Below are 16,904 nucleotides of genomic sequence, written 5' to 3'. Positions count from 1 at the left end.
CTCATTGAAAGCAAAGGGAATAACAACGTCAAGACACCACCCAAGAACCGCAATGCTCATAACTTGTCTATACTAAAGTGGTTTGGGTGAGAAAACTTGACTTGTGTTAATTTGTTAATTTGTTTTAGCATTTGGGTTTCTGTGTTTTTTTTGTCATTAAATGTGTGCTTGTTCATTTTTTTTGTCTTGCTTTATTTTTGAAAAAAAAAAAAACACAAAAAGATTTTCTTAGTATGGTTTTGCAAGCTTAAAATTTTTGAGTGGTCCTTGGTGCATATTGGAATTGATAAGAATATCCATTACATGTTAATATGTGTCTGCTTTCTGTAGTCATTACTCATTTTGGAGTGTGTGTTTTTTGATTAGTATGTCTCATTCTGTACACAATCTTAGATTAGCAAATATTGGAGTCTTCCACCTTCGTGTTTTTTTTCTTTATGGACTTCTGGCATTGTATCTTTTGCTTTTTTAGGAGAATTGACATATATTAGCATATCATGGGTGATGTTGAGTCTCTTAACCATCTTCCATCTTTTTGCATCTCCACGGCTTTTCCCTCTATTCTTTTGTAGTCCAGCTATGAGGAAAAGGCTACCTTAGAGTCACCAACCAGGCTATCCTTATTATATCCATGCTTCTCTGGTTCGATTTCCATACTCTTGAGCGTGTCAGCTGCCAATGAGTGTGCAAAAGAATAAGAAAGAGAAAAAGAAAAAGAAAAGGAAAAAAAAGTGCAAAAGAAAGAAAAAGGAAAAAAAAATGTGCAAAAGAAAAAAAGAAAAAAAAAAAAGAATTCATTGATTGGGGGGAGCCTCCGCCTTTACTCACCAAATACCTCTTGATTCCTAGTGGTTTGACTTTCCTTTGTTATGCTTATATTCTCTCGTCGGAGGTCCAACTTTCAGATCACTACTAGGATTGAATCTAGTGTTTGTCAAACTCCAAGAGTCACACATACACTTTTATCATGATATCTATGCTTTTCACATAATGCATCACTTTCTTTTATGAGGAATTTTCTAGAGGCTGTACACATTGTGTTTTCAAATAATTGTGTTTCTTGGATAATCTTGTGTGTTCTAAGGTACAAATCTGAGATTTTTTACTTGCTCTACCATATTATTTTTTGTCGTTTTCTTCTTGTTCACTGTTTTTAGTGTTTGTGGTTGCTTTTAGTGAGGGGGAGTTTGGTTCATCTTGATTTGGGTTAGTAAGGGAGTTTGGTTTTTCATTGCAAGAGTTGTTTAGCATGAACACTTTGATATGTTTGGTAAGGGAGATACCATGATGTGTGCCGGGTGTATGTGTCTTAGGTTTTAGGTTTTCATGCTACATGTTCTTTTTATCACAAATCGTATCTATTCATGTTTTCCATCTCATGCTTCAAGATAATCTTATCATATGTTTATTGCTTTTTCATATACTTTTGTGGCACTAATAGTTGTTTTGGAGATTGTGGCACTATAGTTGTTTTGGAGATTGTGGCACTAATAGTTGTTTTGCAGCTCATGACCTTGAGAAAGAAGTTTGTTTTTGTTAGCTATAATGGGTTGGGGTGATTAGGATTTTATTTATTATGTGTGTTTTGTCACAGCATTGCCAAAGGGGGAAATTGTTAGGTTTTTATTCTTGGCAACCCCATTTGACAAAACTCCTTTCAGTTGTATTTGTTTTCGCACTTTTATTTCAGTGAGACTATGAGTTTATTATATGCGAATCCAATTCGAATTGTGCCTTGCAGAGAAGTTTGTGATGTGAATGCTTTCAAGATTGCCACTTCGCTGATTATGACGGGGGTCAAGCTGCCCGGTCAGCTCGCGCCCAAAGCAAAATGTAAAATTGCATTCAAAGTTGGCTGTCCGCCCTTGCTCGCTTGAGTAAAGAATGCTTCGCTCGAGCGAAGGATTGCGTCTATACAAAAACCTGAAAGAGCTCATTGTTCGCTCGAGCGAAGGCACTAGTGGAAATCACGCGAGTTAAGTTCTCGCTCAAGCGAGAGAAGCTTCGCTCGAGCGAGCTTCAAAATTCGAATTTCTATAAGGAATTGGTTTTTTTCCAAAACTAGGATTACTTTGAATTTCTATAAGTAGTTGGTTTTTCTCCCAAAACTTGACTTACTTCTCCAGATCTTCTTCTTGGGTTCTAAGGTTTATATCTGAGGATATTTTGCTAGTTTTCTTTGATGTTTTGATTGAGTATTCAACTCATGGTCTAAAGAGTACACATCAAATGATTATTTGTTTGTTCTACACAAAAGAGAGAGTTGTTATTCGGTGGATTCTGAAGAATTTGAGCCTGGAGCTTTGGTGGATTCTGAAGTGGCTCATCGTCAAGACAATTCTGAGGTGAAGACGGGGTTGGAAGAGACACATAGAGGTTGGTTCAATTCGGGCGTGGATTCGCTAGGTAATTGAGAGTATACCTGTGTAATTCTTTTATATCTTCTTAGTGGATTGTTTTGTGGTTGTTGCCTGTGTTTTTTTTATCACAATTAGAGGTGTCAAATTGTGATTTTTTCACGTAAAATCGTTGTGTCGATTTGTCTTGGTTGTTTGATTGGGATTGTTATATACTGCTTAAAATTGATACATAATCACAAATCAACATCTAGGGGATTTCTAGATTTTTCACAAAGAATATTTTTCTAAACATTTTTTTTAACATCTTCTAGCATTTCATAAATTTTAATTCTTACTTTATCCTAATATGAATGTACTAATAAAGACAGCACATTTAAACCCTAAAATAATTTTTTTTTCCTCATGATATATCATAATCGGTTATTTCTATTCAAATCTTTGTATCTTCTTCCTCAAGAGATCAAAATTATTTCTTCTTCTTCTTCTTCTTCTTCTTCATCCTCCCTCCAAAATTTCAATCCACCCTACTAAAACTCACCATCATCATCAACATTATTGTTTTTTTTTTATTATTTTGAAACCCTAAACCCTAAAAGAAAGTTTGAACAAAATCAAATGATAGATGAGAGTAATAATCCAAATAGTTTTTTGAAGCAACCCATCAAAAAGGAGGTAAACATTAATATAAATGGGTTTCACAATTTTTGTAGAGCATCATCAATTATTTTTTATATCGTTTTATTGACAAAAATTAAAGGTCCTAGTAGTTAGATTAACAATATCATATTATTGGAGTTGTTTTTATTTTATCATTTAAATAATATATTATTTGAGAACTACTCTTTTTTGTTAGTACCCGATGCTTGTGTGCTTATAAGTTTGGTTTTGATTTTGATTTTTTCACGAGCATTCTTGTGAATAATTTAAAATGTCAAAGTTTTTTTTTTTTTTTTTTTTTTTTAAAAAAGTTTCATAATGCTTATGTAAAAGTTCGGTTTTTTTCTGTATTTATAATATGTATGTTCTTATAAGTTTGGATTTTTTTGCTGTATTTGAGAATTATTTTCTGTATTGAAAAGTTTTTGAAATAATTTAGTTTTTTTTGTTTGTTTATTATTTATTATTTGGGTTTACCTTGAGGATAATTTGGGAAAAATAATAAGGTATAATGAGAGTAAAATAAAATTTTAAATAATTAAACAAGGTGTACTTAAAAATTAAGAGTATTTAATGATTTTTTTTTAGTGTAAATAGAATCCTCCATGAGCAGCCCATTTAAGCTCATTTACTAATTTCGACAGGTTAATATGAGTTTTAAATAGATATAATCAACAATGGATTTAGGGGTGCGGGCCGGAGCAGTTGCACCCCCAATTTTTTTAAAAACTATGTATATTATGTTAGTAATTAATAAGATAATTTTAAACTGGAGTATTTCGCACCCTTAAAATCTTAGTAGTTCGCATCCTCCAAATTATTTACATTACAAAATTTTAAAAATAGTTCCTAAATTGAATTTTATCAAATGTTGATCTATTTTATTTGTTATTTTTATTATTTATTATATTCTATATTGTTTAAAGTTACTTGTATTCTTTTATTTGTTACTATTCTTATTTTATGTTCATATATCATTTTTTTTTTATCTTTTATAAATCACACTTTAATTTGCATATGCATTTTATTTTGCATTCATTATTGTTTGTTAATTATCTAGAAATAGGAATATTGTCTAAAATAAAAATATTATCTATTTGAACAAGACATTCTAAAAATAAGTTAATAAATATTGAAATGGATTATCAATATACTCATAAAACACATACATTTTCAACACATACATTTTCAACTATCAATTTTTTTCAAAACTAACTGCCTAATAAGATGAAAAATGATTTTGTAGCAAATTACTTTATCATATTTATTGAGAAAGATATTAATTAAGGTTTTATGTCAAGTTATCATTGATATTTTTATATATATTATAAAAAATGACGATTATAATATTTTTAAATAGTTAACGGTATTAGAATGTACTATTAATAGTAATATATTATTATTATTATTTTTGTGCTGATATAAATCAAAATTTAAAATTTTATACTAACTTTTTTCAATAAAAAATTACATGTGTTTTTGTCCACCTAAAACTCAAATTCTAAATCCAATTGAGTTTTGCCACCAGTGTACCACATGCTTTGCCTAATGGTTCCTGCAAAAGGACGAACTTGAGGGTGGGTACCCACACCACTGTTTTCCTCTGGTGGCTCCACTCTGTGACTCTCTCAGATGTATACAGTACAGACACAAATTCATACTGGAAATTCTTTATTTGTTTGATTCATCTAACCAATAATGTACTAGTGGATCTACATTTTGTTCTTCCTTTCACTGGATAGCAATTTGATTTTACCTTATGTTTGTTTTTCAAAGAATATTTTTCAAAACATTTTTTTACATTTTCTAGCATTTCATACAAAAAATAAATAAATAAATAAATAAAAATGAGAGTCAATGAAAATAAATTTATTTGAGTTTTCCAAAATAAAGTATTACTACCTCTACCGTCACGCCACGACCACCTCCTTCCCGTTGTCATTAATACAACCATTGGTATACATTACAACAAATTAAAGTTTTAGATACAATTATTTATGAATGAAATCACTTTTTAAGGCTGAAATATTTTAGCTATAAAAAGTGTCGTATTTTTAGCGACAAAATTGAACAATAATTTAAAATTTGTCACTAATCTTTTTTTCCTTTTACTTTCCAAAACAACCTTTTAGTGATGATTTTCATAACAACATGAATTGGTCTCCTACCATTTTTTGCAACAAAATTTTATTTTTGAAAATAAAAAAGTTTAGTCCCTAAAACTTTTATACCTTGTAGTAGCATTAGTTTCAAATACACAACAAAAAGTAGAAAACCATTCTCTAAAGAAAATTTCCCTAGGAAAATGTTTTTGCCACAAACAATTATACTTGACTCATAAGAGAGGTGAGCCCTCATGGCATCTCAAACTTCCTTTTTTGGTTCTTTTGACCTGCAGATAAATCCTTCATGCCCATATTCTCCAGAATCTTTTGCAGTCAAAGCTTGTGCTTCAATTGCTTCATAAGTGCAAAGCTGATAGTAAAAGCGAAAACACATGCTTAAGCCACGCAGATCAACCGGGGGTCAATCCTGGTCCCCCTCCTCCCCTACCCGTACCAAGATCCCCTCATTGCATTTTCTCTTTGTATTTCCTACATGTAGGGCTATTGGACTCACTTTTAGGCTCAATTTTGATAATTCGAACCATTCATATTTTAAGATTTGTTCAGTATATCATGCCTGTAAAAATTTAAGTTGATCGGATATCAGAAAGCATGTGTTCGGAAAACTGTTTATTAAATTCTTTAAAAAAATAGTTTTTGGTTCGAGTTTTCCAAATACATGCTTTCTGATATCTGATCAACTTGATTTTTTACAAGTATAATATACTGAACAAATTTTAAAATATGAACGGTTTGGATTATCAAAATTAAGCCTAAAAGTGGGCCCATTGACTCTGCAAGTAAGAAATATAAGGAAAAAATGCAAGGAGGGGATCTTGATTCTGCCCTTCCCCCCTTCTCCCTACCCTGGATCTTAAAAAAATATATAATAAAAAAATAAAAAATAAAAAATCTTCTCAAGTAATTATGGTTTAAAGGTGAGAAGGGAATAATAAATCCGTTCTCACTTCAATCAGCCCCAACTGCTGGCAACTCAAAAAAAAAAAAATAAAAAATTAAAAGGTTATCAAAAAAATTAAAACGTTATCACTATTCACCAAAAAAAAATATAAAAAAAATTAATATACATAATAATAAATACCAACCAACTTCACGGCAGTCTATGTACAGACCTGAAAGCATAGGAGTGAAAGGAAAAAAATAAAATATTACATATGTATTTTCATTAAATTGGATGGTAAAGTTGGGCCCGTAGGGCCCACCACGGGTCCCGTTTTTTCTAATCGGAACCGTTTAATGTGTATAACTCGTCGAGTACTATATGCTTTTAAAAAATCACGTCTATTAGATATCACGAACTACATGATCAAATCAGTTTTGCATAAAAAATGTATGGTGTTATCGTTAACATGTGACAAAAAAAAACTAACACGATCAGATAGCTATTGATATCCAATGAACGTGATTTTTTACAAGAATATAGTACTCGACGATTTCTACACATTGAACGGTTCCGATTAGAAAAACGGGACCCATGGTAGGCCCCCACGGACCGAACAACACCGTCCAATCAAAGACCGAAAAGTAAGCAATCTTTTCCCATATCCTTTTCAGCCGAGGCACTGCCCAACCGTACGGATTCATTAATTAGGTTCTCTTACACACTTATTTATACAATATTTTAATACACATTTTTTTATAAAAAATCAAAAATTTAATCCAAACATTCATATTTTTTTTCTCAACTTTTTAGTCTAAAAAGACAAAAAGTACACTTATTTAGAACACCCCAAACAACCCCGCTTGGATATCTTTCAACCAAAAGAATGGAATCAAGATGATGCATTCTATTTCCAGTAAGCAAGAAAACCAATTGAGCCTAATAGATCTCACTACTCACAATGATCTTCCATTTCTATACCTCTATCTTATACAAACTAAAAACTTCATGGTCTCCTCGTATTCAAGTTCTAACGTAATTCTAATAAAATTCTTAGTAGCTAATCAAATTCATCTGAAAATTGCAATAGTTGCATACTAACAAGGCTCCCAGCTTTTTACATAAGTGATGGAAACTATATTGGAATGGTTAAAAAATATTTTTTTTAAAAAAAAAACTTGCAAATTTGACATAATTAAAGAGAAGAATTAAGTAAATGTCAAAATGGAAAGCAAAAGCAAGGCAGAAATGATTCCAACTCTTTATTTACTAACTGATGCCAAAAAAGCGAGAGAAAGATCCCGCTACCTCACAGTATTACACTAGTGTTCAAAGTACGCAATCTTTAGTGGGTGATGCCATGCAAGAAACGGTTTTTCTTCATCCATGCTCGTTCTTCACAAATTTAGTGAAAGTTTTATTAGTACTGCTCATAATATATGGGCAAAGGGAAAAAAAAAAAAATTGATGAGAGAACTGGAAGATCTTAAATCAATTGAGAAAGTAATGTCAATCATACATTCGAAGTGATAAAATGTACTTATAACCATCACACTTCAAACTTAAAATTTGATAGAACAATCTGAAGTGAAATTCTAAAACAGATCAGCAGAAAATGAAGCAAAAGCAATTTCTAGCATTATTACATATTGAAGTGTTAGATGGTTACTGGATTTAGTTTAACCATAAAATAATATTAAACAGAAATTTAACCAATGTAAAACTGGACCACATTGCACCCTAAACTATAAACCAAACCACAAGTAGACAACAAAGCTATATGTAAAAAATATCTTCCTTACAAATTAGATAAACCAAAAATTCATTTAAACAAGAGTGTAATTGTTGTATCATACAGTATCAGTTACCCCTTTCTTCAGGGGAGGGGGATATGAGAATAAATCACATGGGCTAAGCAAAACTACAGCTTGAGCTGATTCCTATACAGCTCTCTATAATTTCATCAAAATAACTTACACTTGATGGGAACCTCATTAGAAGTACTTCACATTTGCCATTCTTCCACATTAGGACACAAGGCTCGATCTGCAATTCCAAACCTAATCAGCACAAGAAGACATGATGTGTTGGTAGACATTCACCTCCCTCATCAGTCGTCTACTTGATGCTCAATTATCTTCACTTCATTGAACCATCCAGGCAGCCCGAAAACAATAAGAATTGAAAAGTTTTCCACTACTATTCTGTAGCTTTTCACACAATTGACACCTAACAGAAGAAAACACTCAATTGGAAAGGAGAGGGTTATTCAGATTTGCTTTCCATACTATAGATATTGCCAGCCACCCCAACAACGCTAACTGTTATTGCCAATATCAACATGAACCAAGACAAAAACTTCTCAGCACGGGTCAAACCATGCCCTTGTTTACTTAACTTCAACGCAATAAGTGCTGGAAATGTAAAGCCCAGTGAGACTGCAGTAGTTGCCCCAGTAAACTTAAAAGCTGTCCAAATACTGGGAATCATTGTAGATCCAAAATATATAAGTACCAACAGTACTGCAGTTAAGGCCAAAGACCTCTTCCTACTCTCTGTAAGAGGTGCTGATCCCTCAAATACCAAGGCATCTACAGTTTGCCGGAGGGAGAAATGTATAACAGGGAAAACAAGAATCAAATGAAAAATGTATCCAACACGAACAATATAGTTTAAAGCTGTACTGAAACGAATTCCAAGGTCTTTATCAAAGTTAGTCAGTACATCAGCCTCAGTGTTCTTTCCAAAGAGTAGATAACCTGATATGGCAGTAGATGCATAAATCAGAACACAAAGAATGGTTGTGATCCTTCCAACTCGATTCATCTTCTGAGGTGACCGTCCTTGAAGCTCATTATAGATAGGTTGAACATTGAAATGACACACATATGCATTGGACATGATTGGAATCACAACAAGCAAATCCAAAATTGCCTTCTTTGATCCAAAATCCGGTGTCAATCTAGGAGTCTCAATAGTGCCTTCAACAAGCTTAATAATAGCAATAACAAAAGCAACGAAAACAAAGACAACAGCAAGAGCTACCGAGGCAGCTGATGTCAAGCTCAACGAATCAATCTTATCCAAAGCACAAAGCGGTGCAAGAAAAACCACTACAACAATTAAAATCACTAGTTTTCTATGATCCCAAAAACCATTTCCCAACCATTGATCAAAAACCCCAATATGACGAAGGGAACCCGACATTACATCACCCATAATAATCAAATAAACAACAAGAACACCAGCATTGTTCACAATTATACAAATTTCAGACAAAATCCTAGCAGGCTTACCACAAGCAGCCTGAACAACCTCCCCATAGGAAGTCGCTTTACATTGAACGGTGAATCGAACAAGCATTTCGATGCTGATTTCAGATAAAATACCCATCAAAATAATCAAAATAACCCCTAGAATCAAACCCAAAACTTTCATTGTTGCAGGCAAGGCCATAATCCCAGCCCCAACAATAGATGTGGTGAGATTAAAAACAGCCCCATAAACCCCAGAATTGTTGTTTTTACCCTCATAAACAAGATTGTCGAAATCTTCATCATCAATAGGAGGAGATCTAGGGGTTCCTGATCTAAAAATATCATCTTGGACTTGTAATTCTACGTATGAAGTCTTGGGAAGAGCCGAATAATTACTATCCATTCGCATTTATCTTCTATATAGTGTATAAACAGAATTGAATTTGTATATAGAAACACAATGTAAGAGAAAAGAGACTTACTGAATTGAATTGACGATGATTTGAAGATGCGAATGGATCGAATTGAATTTTCTGAATTAGGATTGAGAACAGAGATGGGTTGCAACCCTAGATCTCGGGGTCAACCAACGGTTAACTCTATCACACAATAATGCCCAATGAGAGAGAGTTATTGATAGAGAGAGAGAGACAGAGAGAGAATGGAGCGGGTTGGAGGGTTTTCTGCTGTTTGATGAGTTGGTGAGTTGAGTTCTGAGCCGTAGATTTGGAAAAAACGAACGATTGGTGGGGATCCTATGCGGTGAGTGTAGGGTATTTTGGGTGTTTTGAAAAATTTGTAAAATGTTAAATTTTCCAATGAGAGAGAGTTAGAGAGAGAGAGAGAGAGAGAATGGAGCGGGTTGGAGGGTTTTCTGCTCTTTGATGAGTGGGTGAGTTGAGTTCTGAGCCGTCGATTTGGAAAAAACGAACGATTGGTGGGGATCCTATGCGGTGAGTGTATGGTATTTGGTGTGGTCTGCAACGTAATGATTGGATGATTATGTGGGACCCTACGGAGAGAGTTGCATCGGTGGTGTGAGTTGCGTTGACCGGTGTAATTGGATGGCATGAAGATGGACATGGGTGCATTGCGTTGACCACCTTTGTCTCCATTTAAAGGAATTATCCTCTACTTCGAAAATTTAATGCTAGCTGTGCGTCCAACCAATAGTAAAAAAATTAAAAATTACATGACGCTAAAATCGAGAAAATGGAAAAGGAATGACATAATCTTATTGGATGGGTACATAGCCACCTAATCTTCTTGACCCGTAGAATAATTTCTGCTCCTATGGGCAATTTTGAGACCAAGGAGGCAACAAGTTATCGAATGGTTCAGGTGCAAGATCAGTTAGTGTTTTACCAGCATTTGATTGGTGGATGCTTTAACGAATTGATAATAATTTTTTGACACTACTAATTAGGACGGTATTATTAGCTATATATTTTGTAAAAGCCAGTTACAATCTGACACGTGGCAGAATAAGGGTATTATTGGAAAATAATTTAAGTTTTCAATCCTGATCGTACACGTGGTGATAATAATTGGTTCTCACATGGTCTGAGCAACATTGGATCAGTAAAGAAACGCAAGGTGACGTGGCTTCAACGGTTACTCATATTCAAATTCAAATACAGGAGGGAAGCCTAACTGCAAATGGTGGAATAATGGAGCTACTTCTAAGGCAACATAATTAGAGATCATGGAGGAGCAGTTCGACGGTTCGAAGAGCAGTTTGAAGGTCATATTTGACAAGTATAAATAGCAGAGAGACCCCCAAGAAAAAAAGGGGGCAACTCAGATCATACATACCAGTCTTTATTTCATATTTTACCTTCCAGTTTTACATTCCTGTACTTTCAATACCTGCACTTTACATATCCGCACTGCACTTCAATTCATAGGAGTAGTCTCAAGTAGATTCAAGTAGACTGTTGCTGTAAACCTCTTCGAGGCTGAGTTTGGATTATTGTAAGTTTTTCATTTTTATGAAATACTTCTATTATTCTTCATATTAATTGTTATTTCTCTTAATTTCTCCTAAGTCAAGCCACCAGTAAAAGTCCTCTTCATTGAGGCTGAAAGAACTAAAACACAATCGTCTGGTAATTGGTTGGCAATCACAATTTCTGTAAGGACTGATTGATCATTGCTGGCACGCTCACATTTACAAAAATACCCTTCGAAAAGCCAAAAAGCCAACATATATTTTTGGCACGCCCAGTGGGACTATTAACATATGGCTAGACGAAGACGACAAGGAGAAAATGAACGCTTGGAGGAAGGCGTAGAAGGAGAGGTGGAAATACCTAATCCAGAGGATAATGTGGTAACACATCCTGTGGAAACTCCCATGTTATCAGAACCTTTGGTTGAACAGACCAGTACTTCTGGACAAGAACCATATGCTCGTAGTATTGGACGAAACCAAGGAATTGGACCATCCACCATTCCATCTACTCAGCCAACAAATCCATGGGATGGCTTAGTAGATGCTATGGGACAACAACTAATGAACACAATGGAAAAATGGGCAACATCCTTCTTGGATGAATGAATAATCACCAACCAACAAACACAAGACACACGGAGGAGGTTTTAAATGTTCCTCAGCAAAGATTGGTTAGAGATAAACAGCCTATGCAAGTTAATGGACATTCTAATGGTCAAACTAGTACCCAAAACTTTGAAAGACCATCACCTCAGTCTTGGTATGAACCTGTTTCGAGGCCTGCAGCGGGCCAAAATGCCTCAGTACTCAACAATGAAGCCACACAAATTGGTGGACCTGGCCAAATACAAGAAACTGGCATAAGAACGGTTACAAATCCCATGTTCGAAGCCATACCTGGTACTAGGGGGTATAATAATCCTTTATTCGAATTCATACCCGGGGGGTTGGAAGGTTTTCCCACAAATGGAAGGGATACAACATCTGTTCCAACACCTTTTGCAGGTCCTTTCACAGGACAGGCTCAAAGGGGTTACCCACACCCCCAACAGCAACCTGCACCACAGGGGCACCCAGTCCCAAATATGCAACCTTATGGACCAAGAGGACAACAGGCACAAGTTTGCCCACCAAACCCTGTGTTTGTCCCTCCAGTAGTGGTTCAGCAAGCATAAAATTTGCTTCCTAGAGACCAGATTGCTGATATTGTTAGGGAGATATGTGGACCAATGGCTCGGGGGGTCCAGACTCCTATATACAGAAAACCATACCCAGAATGGGTAGATAGGGTACATGAATACCCAAGAGGATTCAGAATACCAGATTTTACTCTATTTTATGGAACTGGAAATCAGTCAACTGTAGAGCATATTGCTAGATTTGCTGCTCAATGCGGTGAATTCACTAATCATGATTATATGAAACTGAGATTATTTCCAAATTCTCTGACTGGAGGAGCATTCGTATGGTACATCAACCTTACACCTGGGTCCATTCAAAATTGGCAACAGATGGAAGAGGCATTCCATGCCCAATTCTTCCAATCAGAGCCAGAAGTTTCCATGGCAGACTTGGCTAGATTGAGTCAAAGGCCTGAGGAAAAGGCTACTCAGTTTATTGCCAGATTTAAAAGGGCTCGGAATAAATGTAGAGTCATTCTCCCAGAGCCAGAGTTTGTAAGATTGGCTCAAAACGGTTTAGAGTTCAGGCTTCGAAAGAAGTTTGATTCAACTGAGTTTAGGGATTTGGTCGAATTAACCTATAAGGTGTCTAGATATGAAGCATTATTAGAAGAAGAACAAGATCGAAATAATGCCTCGTATAAGACATATTATAGAGATCCCAATTATGAAATCGATGCAGCAGAGATTGTGGGCAAAGAACCTGTAATTTGTGAAGCATTGATTCATAAAGACACCACCATCGACCAGCAGTTTAAAAAGAAAGATTCCCACAGAAAGTATTCTTTCGATCTGGCAAAAGCAGATGACATTTTTGACCATCTGCTTGCAGCCAATTTCCTTAAGTTACCAAAGGGAGTAAAACTGCCATCTCCAGATGAACTTAAAGGAAAAATATATTGTAAATGGCATAACTCTTGGTCTCACTCGACTAAAAACTGCATTGTTTTTCGAGACAGGATCCAGGAGCAGATTCAGAAAGGAAGTCTGAAATTCCCAACCAAAACAGAAAAGATTATGGGGATTGATAGTAACCCGTTTCCAGAAGTTGGAGAAGGCACAGCTAATGTGGTTGTACCAAACTTCCAGAATCTATCTCTGCAGGAGTTGGAAGAGGTCAACGTGCAAATGCATACTGCCAACTAGACAACTGCTAAGAAGGAGACTAGAAACCCACCAGCTATTGAACAAGGTTTCTCACATCAGAAGGAGCAATCTGACGAAGAAGCACTAGATGACAATTCCTTGGAAGCAGTTGTAATGCAGATGATGTGTCCCAGGTGCAGACTGAGTCATAAATGGTTGAGGGGACTTCAAATTGATGGAAAGCAATACTACAGAGACGTTCAAAGACATTCTAAGCCAACCAATGCTTATAACAAAAGGCCGTATCCGGGTAGTGATAGGCAGCGACCGTCAATGGTTGAACCTGCAGTGGACAGAATGCATACTAAAGGCAAGAGGTCCTTGTATGAGTCTAGACCACCTAACTACTACAGAGTAGAAAGCAACCATTCTGAAAGAAGATTGGGGAAGAGTTCAGGTTACGGAATTAAAGCCAGGGATTGGCCTCCTAGACTAACCTCACGCAGAACTGAAAGTGGCCGCTTTCATCAAAGGCCAGAAACAGACTCGAGACATGAAGTCAGGAACAAGCATCTACCTTCACAGCCAGTTTCGAGGGCGGTTTCAAAGGTAGAAAGAAACAGTTCCACATCTGGATCAGTAGGTTCGTGGGTGCCTGGAGTCCCGGACTGGTTTGTAATGCAAAACAAACCTAGGGAAGTGCTTGCTTATGGAGATGTTGTAAACCAAGGCAGGATGATCAAGCCTCCTATGGTGGCTCCGAATAACTGGGTGCTGCTTAAACACCCAAAGACGAGGGAACCAGACATGGTCCCAGTCATCTCAAGATCACAGAGGAGAAAAATTCAGCGCAGGTACACCCAGTACCAGAAAGATCTGAAGGAAAGTGGAGAAAATTCTTCACCAGTCAAAACGGAAGAAAGGAAGAATCCAAAGTCAGACCATGCTCCAAAGCCGGTTCCACAGAGCAAAGTGGTCTGCAACCGAGAACAATTAGCTAAGGTTCATTCTGAACTAAAGGCCAGAGAGAAGGAAAGTCTAACAGGGTTGGAGAAAGCTTTGATGGAGAGTGGTAGCGAAACGGAAGAAGATGTTGACGTAAGCCAGAAGAAAGAAATGGTGGAAGAAGAAATGTTCGAGGCCTTCATGGCTGAGCAAACATTTCTGGTTGAAAAGCCAGTTGAGGAAAATCATTCGAAGGGACCCGTTAGCAATGAAATACCAGAATGCATCATGCAGGATGTTTCTGAGGAAGTCGACCAAAGTGACCAAGAGGGGAAACAGGTGCAGCCAACTATCCAGTTTGGTTCGTTTCCCCCAGTGTCAGTGAACATGGTACACATACTACCACAGGAATTCCAAGCTGGAGATGAGAATCAAGAGGGGCAGGAAGCTGATCCAATTCAGGTCTCTAGTGAAGATTCACAAGCAAGTATGGTGCAAGATAATTTCGAAATGGTTACCCCGATGGAAGCTGAATATGAAAGCGAGGAAGTGGTAAGCATTAACCTCTCGTATCCATTTGAATATCCCTCAAATTCCATGACACAGCATGTTAAGCCTTTGTACATTAAGGCCTTCTTCGATGGAGTTCAGTTAAACCGAGTTTTGGTGGATAATGGAGCGGCGGTGAACTTATTACCGAAATCTTCTTTGAAGAAATTAGGGAAAGGGAATCCCAGGTTGATTCCAACTAGTACAACCATCGTTGGTTTTGCTGGAGACAAGCAGATGGCTCAGGGGATTCTACCCATTAATTTGAGTGTGGTAACCAGGGATTGCATGACAGCATTCTTCGTAATCGACAGTAATGCTAAATATAATGCTTTACTTGGAAGGGATTGGATCCACACTAACAAATGTGTGCCTTCTTCTTTGCATCAGAAAATCATGATGGCTTTAGGCAATGGAGAGACAGAGGAAATCGATGCAGATCCTTAACCCTTCATAGCCTGTGCCGACTTTGCGGAGGCTAAATTGTATATTAAGGGAGTGACACCGCTCAGTATACTGATGAAAGATGACGGTTCAGCCGAAGTGACGACTGATGAGGAAGTGACACACTTGAAGCACTTAGTCCAAGAAAGTGCTGATGAAGAGGTCGTTCTAAAGGATGACAATGATGCCTGGTTATAGGAAAAGAAGTGAAAAGCAAGAAGCCACATCCTTGGCTCTGATTAAATTCTCAACATTGGATGTAGAAGCTATAGTCCAGAGAGTACAGGAGCAAGAAAGAGAGGCCATGATACTCGGCTGCAAGCAGAAACAGCAACAGGTCAGAACTTTGACCCTTGGGAAATATTGTGCATTGGACATTGAGACAAAAGTCCAGGAGATACAGGAGGAGGATGCCTTATGGACAGATTTTGTCTATGAGGAGGAGGGCAAGGATGTTGAACTAAAGAACCTAGGAGCAGAACAAAGCAAGAAGGCTACTTCGAAGGTTGAAGAAATCAAGGAAGAAGCTTTGGTAAGTCCTCAGGCACAAGACCCTTTAGAAGAAGTAAATCTAGGGGAAGGTTCTGTACAACAGCCCACTTATATAAGTGCTTGTTTGAATGCTCTGGACAGAAACCAGCTATTGGTTGTTCTGAAGAAATACAAAGATTGCTTTGCATGGTCTTATAATGAACTACCAGGATTGGATAGGTCATTAGTGGAACATAGGCTCCCCATGAAGCCTAATTTCAAGCCTTACAAGCAGAAACCAAGGAGGATGAGTCCAGAAGTAATTCAGAAGGTCAAGGAAGAGATCCTTAGACTCCTCAAGGCAGGTTTTATTAGAACAGCCAGGTATGTCGAGTGGCTATCTAATATTGTGCCTGTAGTAAAAAAGAATGGAAAAATGAGGGTATGTATCGATTTCAGAAACTTAAATCTGGCAACTCCCAAAGATGAGTACCCTATGCCTATAGTGGACTTGCTGGTAGACAGTTCAGCAGGTCACCAAGTCTTGTCAATGATGGATGGGCATTCCGGCTATAATCAAATCTGCATTGCAGAGGAAGATATCCACAAGACAGCATTCAGATGTCCTGGGAATATTGGCACCTTTGAATGGGTTAAAATGCCATTTGGTCTAAAGAATGCTGGAGCTACATATCAAAGAGCCATGAACACTATCTTTCATGACCTCATTGGAGGGTATTTGGAATGTTATATTGATGACATTGTGGTTAAATCCCAATCCATGGAAGAGCACCTGTTTCACTTAGAAGCAGCCTTTGAAAGAATGAGAAGGTTCAAATTAAAGCTCAACCCTCTTAAATGTGCCTTTGGCGTATCATCTGGAAACTTCTTGGGTTATGTGGTACACAAGAAAGGAATACAGATTGACCAGAACAAAGCCAAAGCCATCATTGCAGCCAGGCCTCCATCAAGTAAGAAAGAATTGCAGAAGTTC

The 16,904-nt window shown here is 36.7% G+C and overlaps 1 protein-coding gene across 1 annotated transcript; it reads right to left on the bottom strand.

Moving 5' to 3' along the window:
- Positions 1 to 7,804: 7,804 nt before the first annotated feature.
- LOC114258751 (Transmembrane amino acid transporter family protein) lies at positions 7,805 to 9,973 on the bottom strand. The gene has a single exon (XM_028198738.2). It carries the CDS (start codon positions 9,687 to 9,689, stop codon positions 8,289 to 8,291), a length of 1,401 nt encoding a protein of 466 aa, XP_028054539.2. The 5' UTR covers positions 9,690 to 9,973; the 3' UTR covers positions 7,805 to 8,288.
- Positions 9,974 to 16,904: the final 6,931 nt, after the last annotated feature.

This window comes from Camellia sinensis, chromosome 15 (genome assembly GCF_055761805.1).
Source record: "Camellia sinensis isolate YWXY chromosome 15, ASM5576180v1, whole genome shotgun sequence".
NCBI classification, from domain to species: Eukaryota; Viridiplantae; Streptophyta; class Magnoliopsida; order Ericales; family Theaceae; genus Camellia; species Camellia sinensis.
The sequence above is the reverse complement of the archived record's forward strand: the minus strand, read 5'-3'. Positions and strand labels throughout refer to the sequence as shown.

Excerpts from the sequence above, each read along its gene's own strand:
- LOC114258751 (XM_028198738.2), bottom strand. The coding sequence starts at position 9,689 with ATGCGAATGGATAGTAATTATTCGGCTCTTCCCAAGACTTCATACGTA.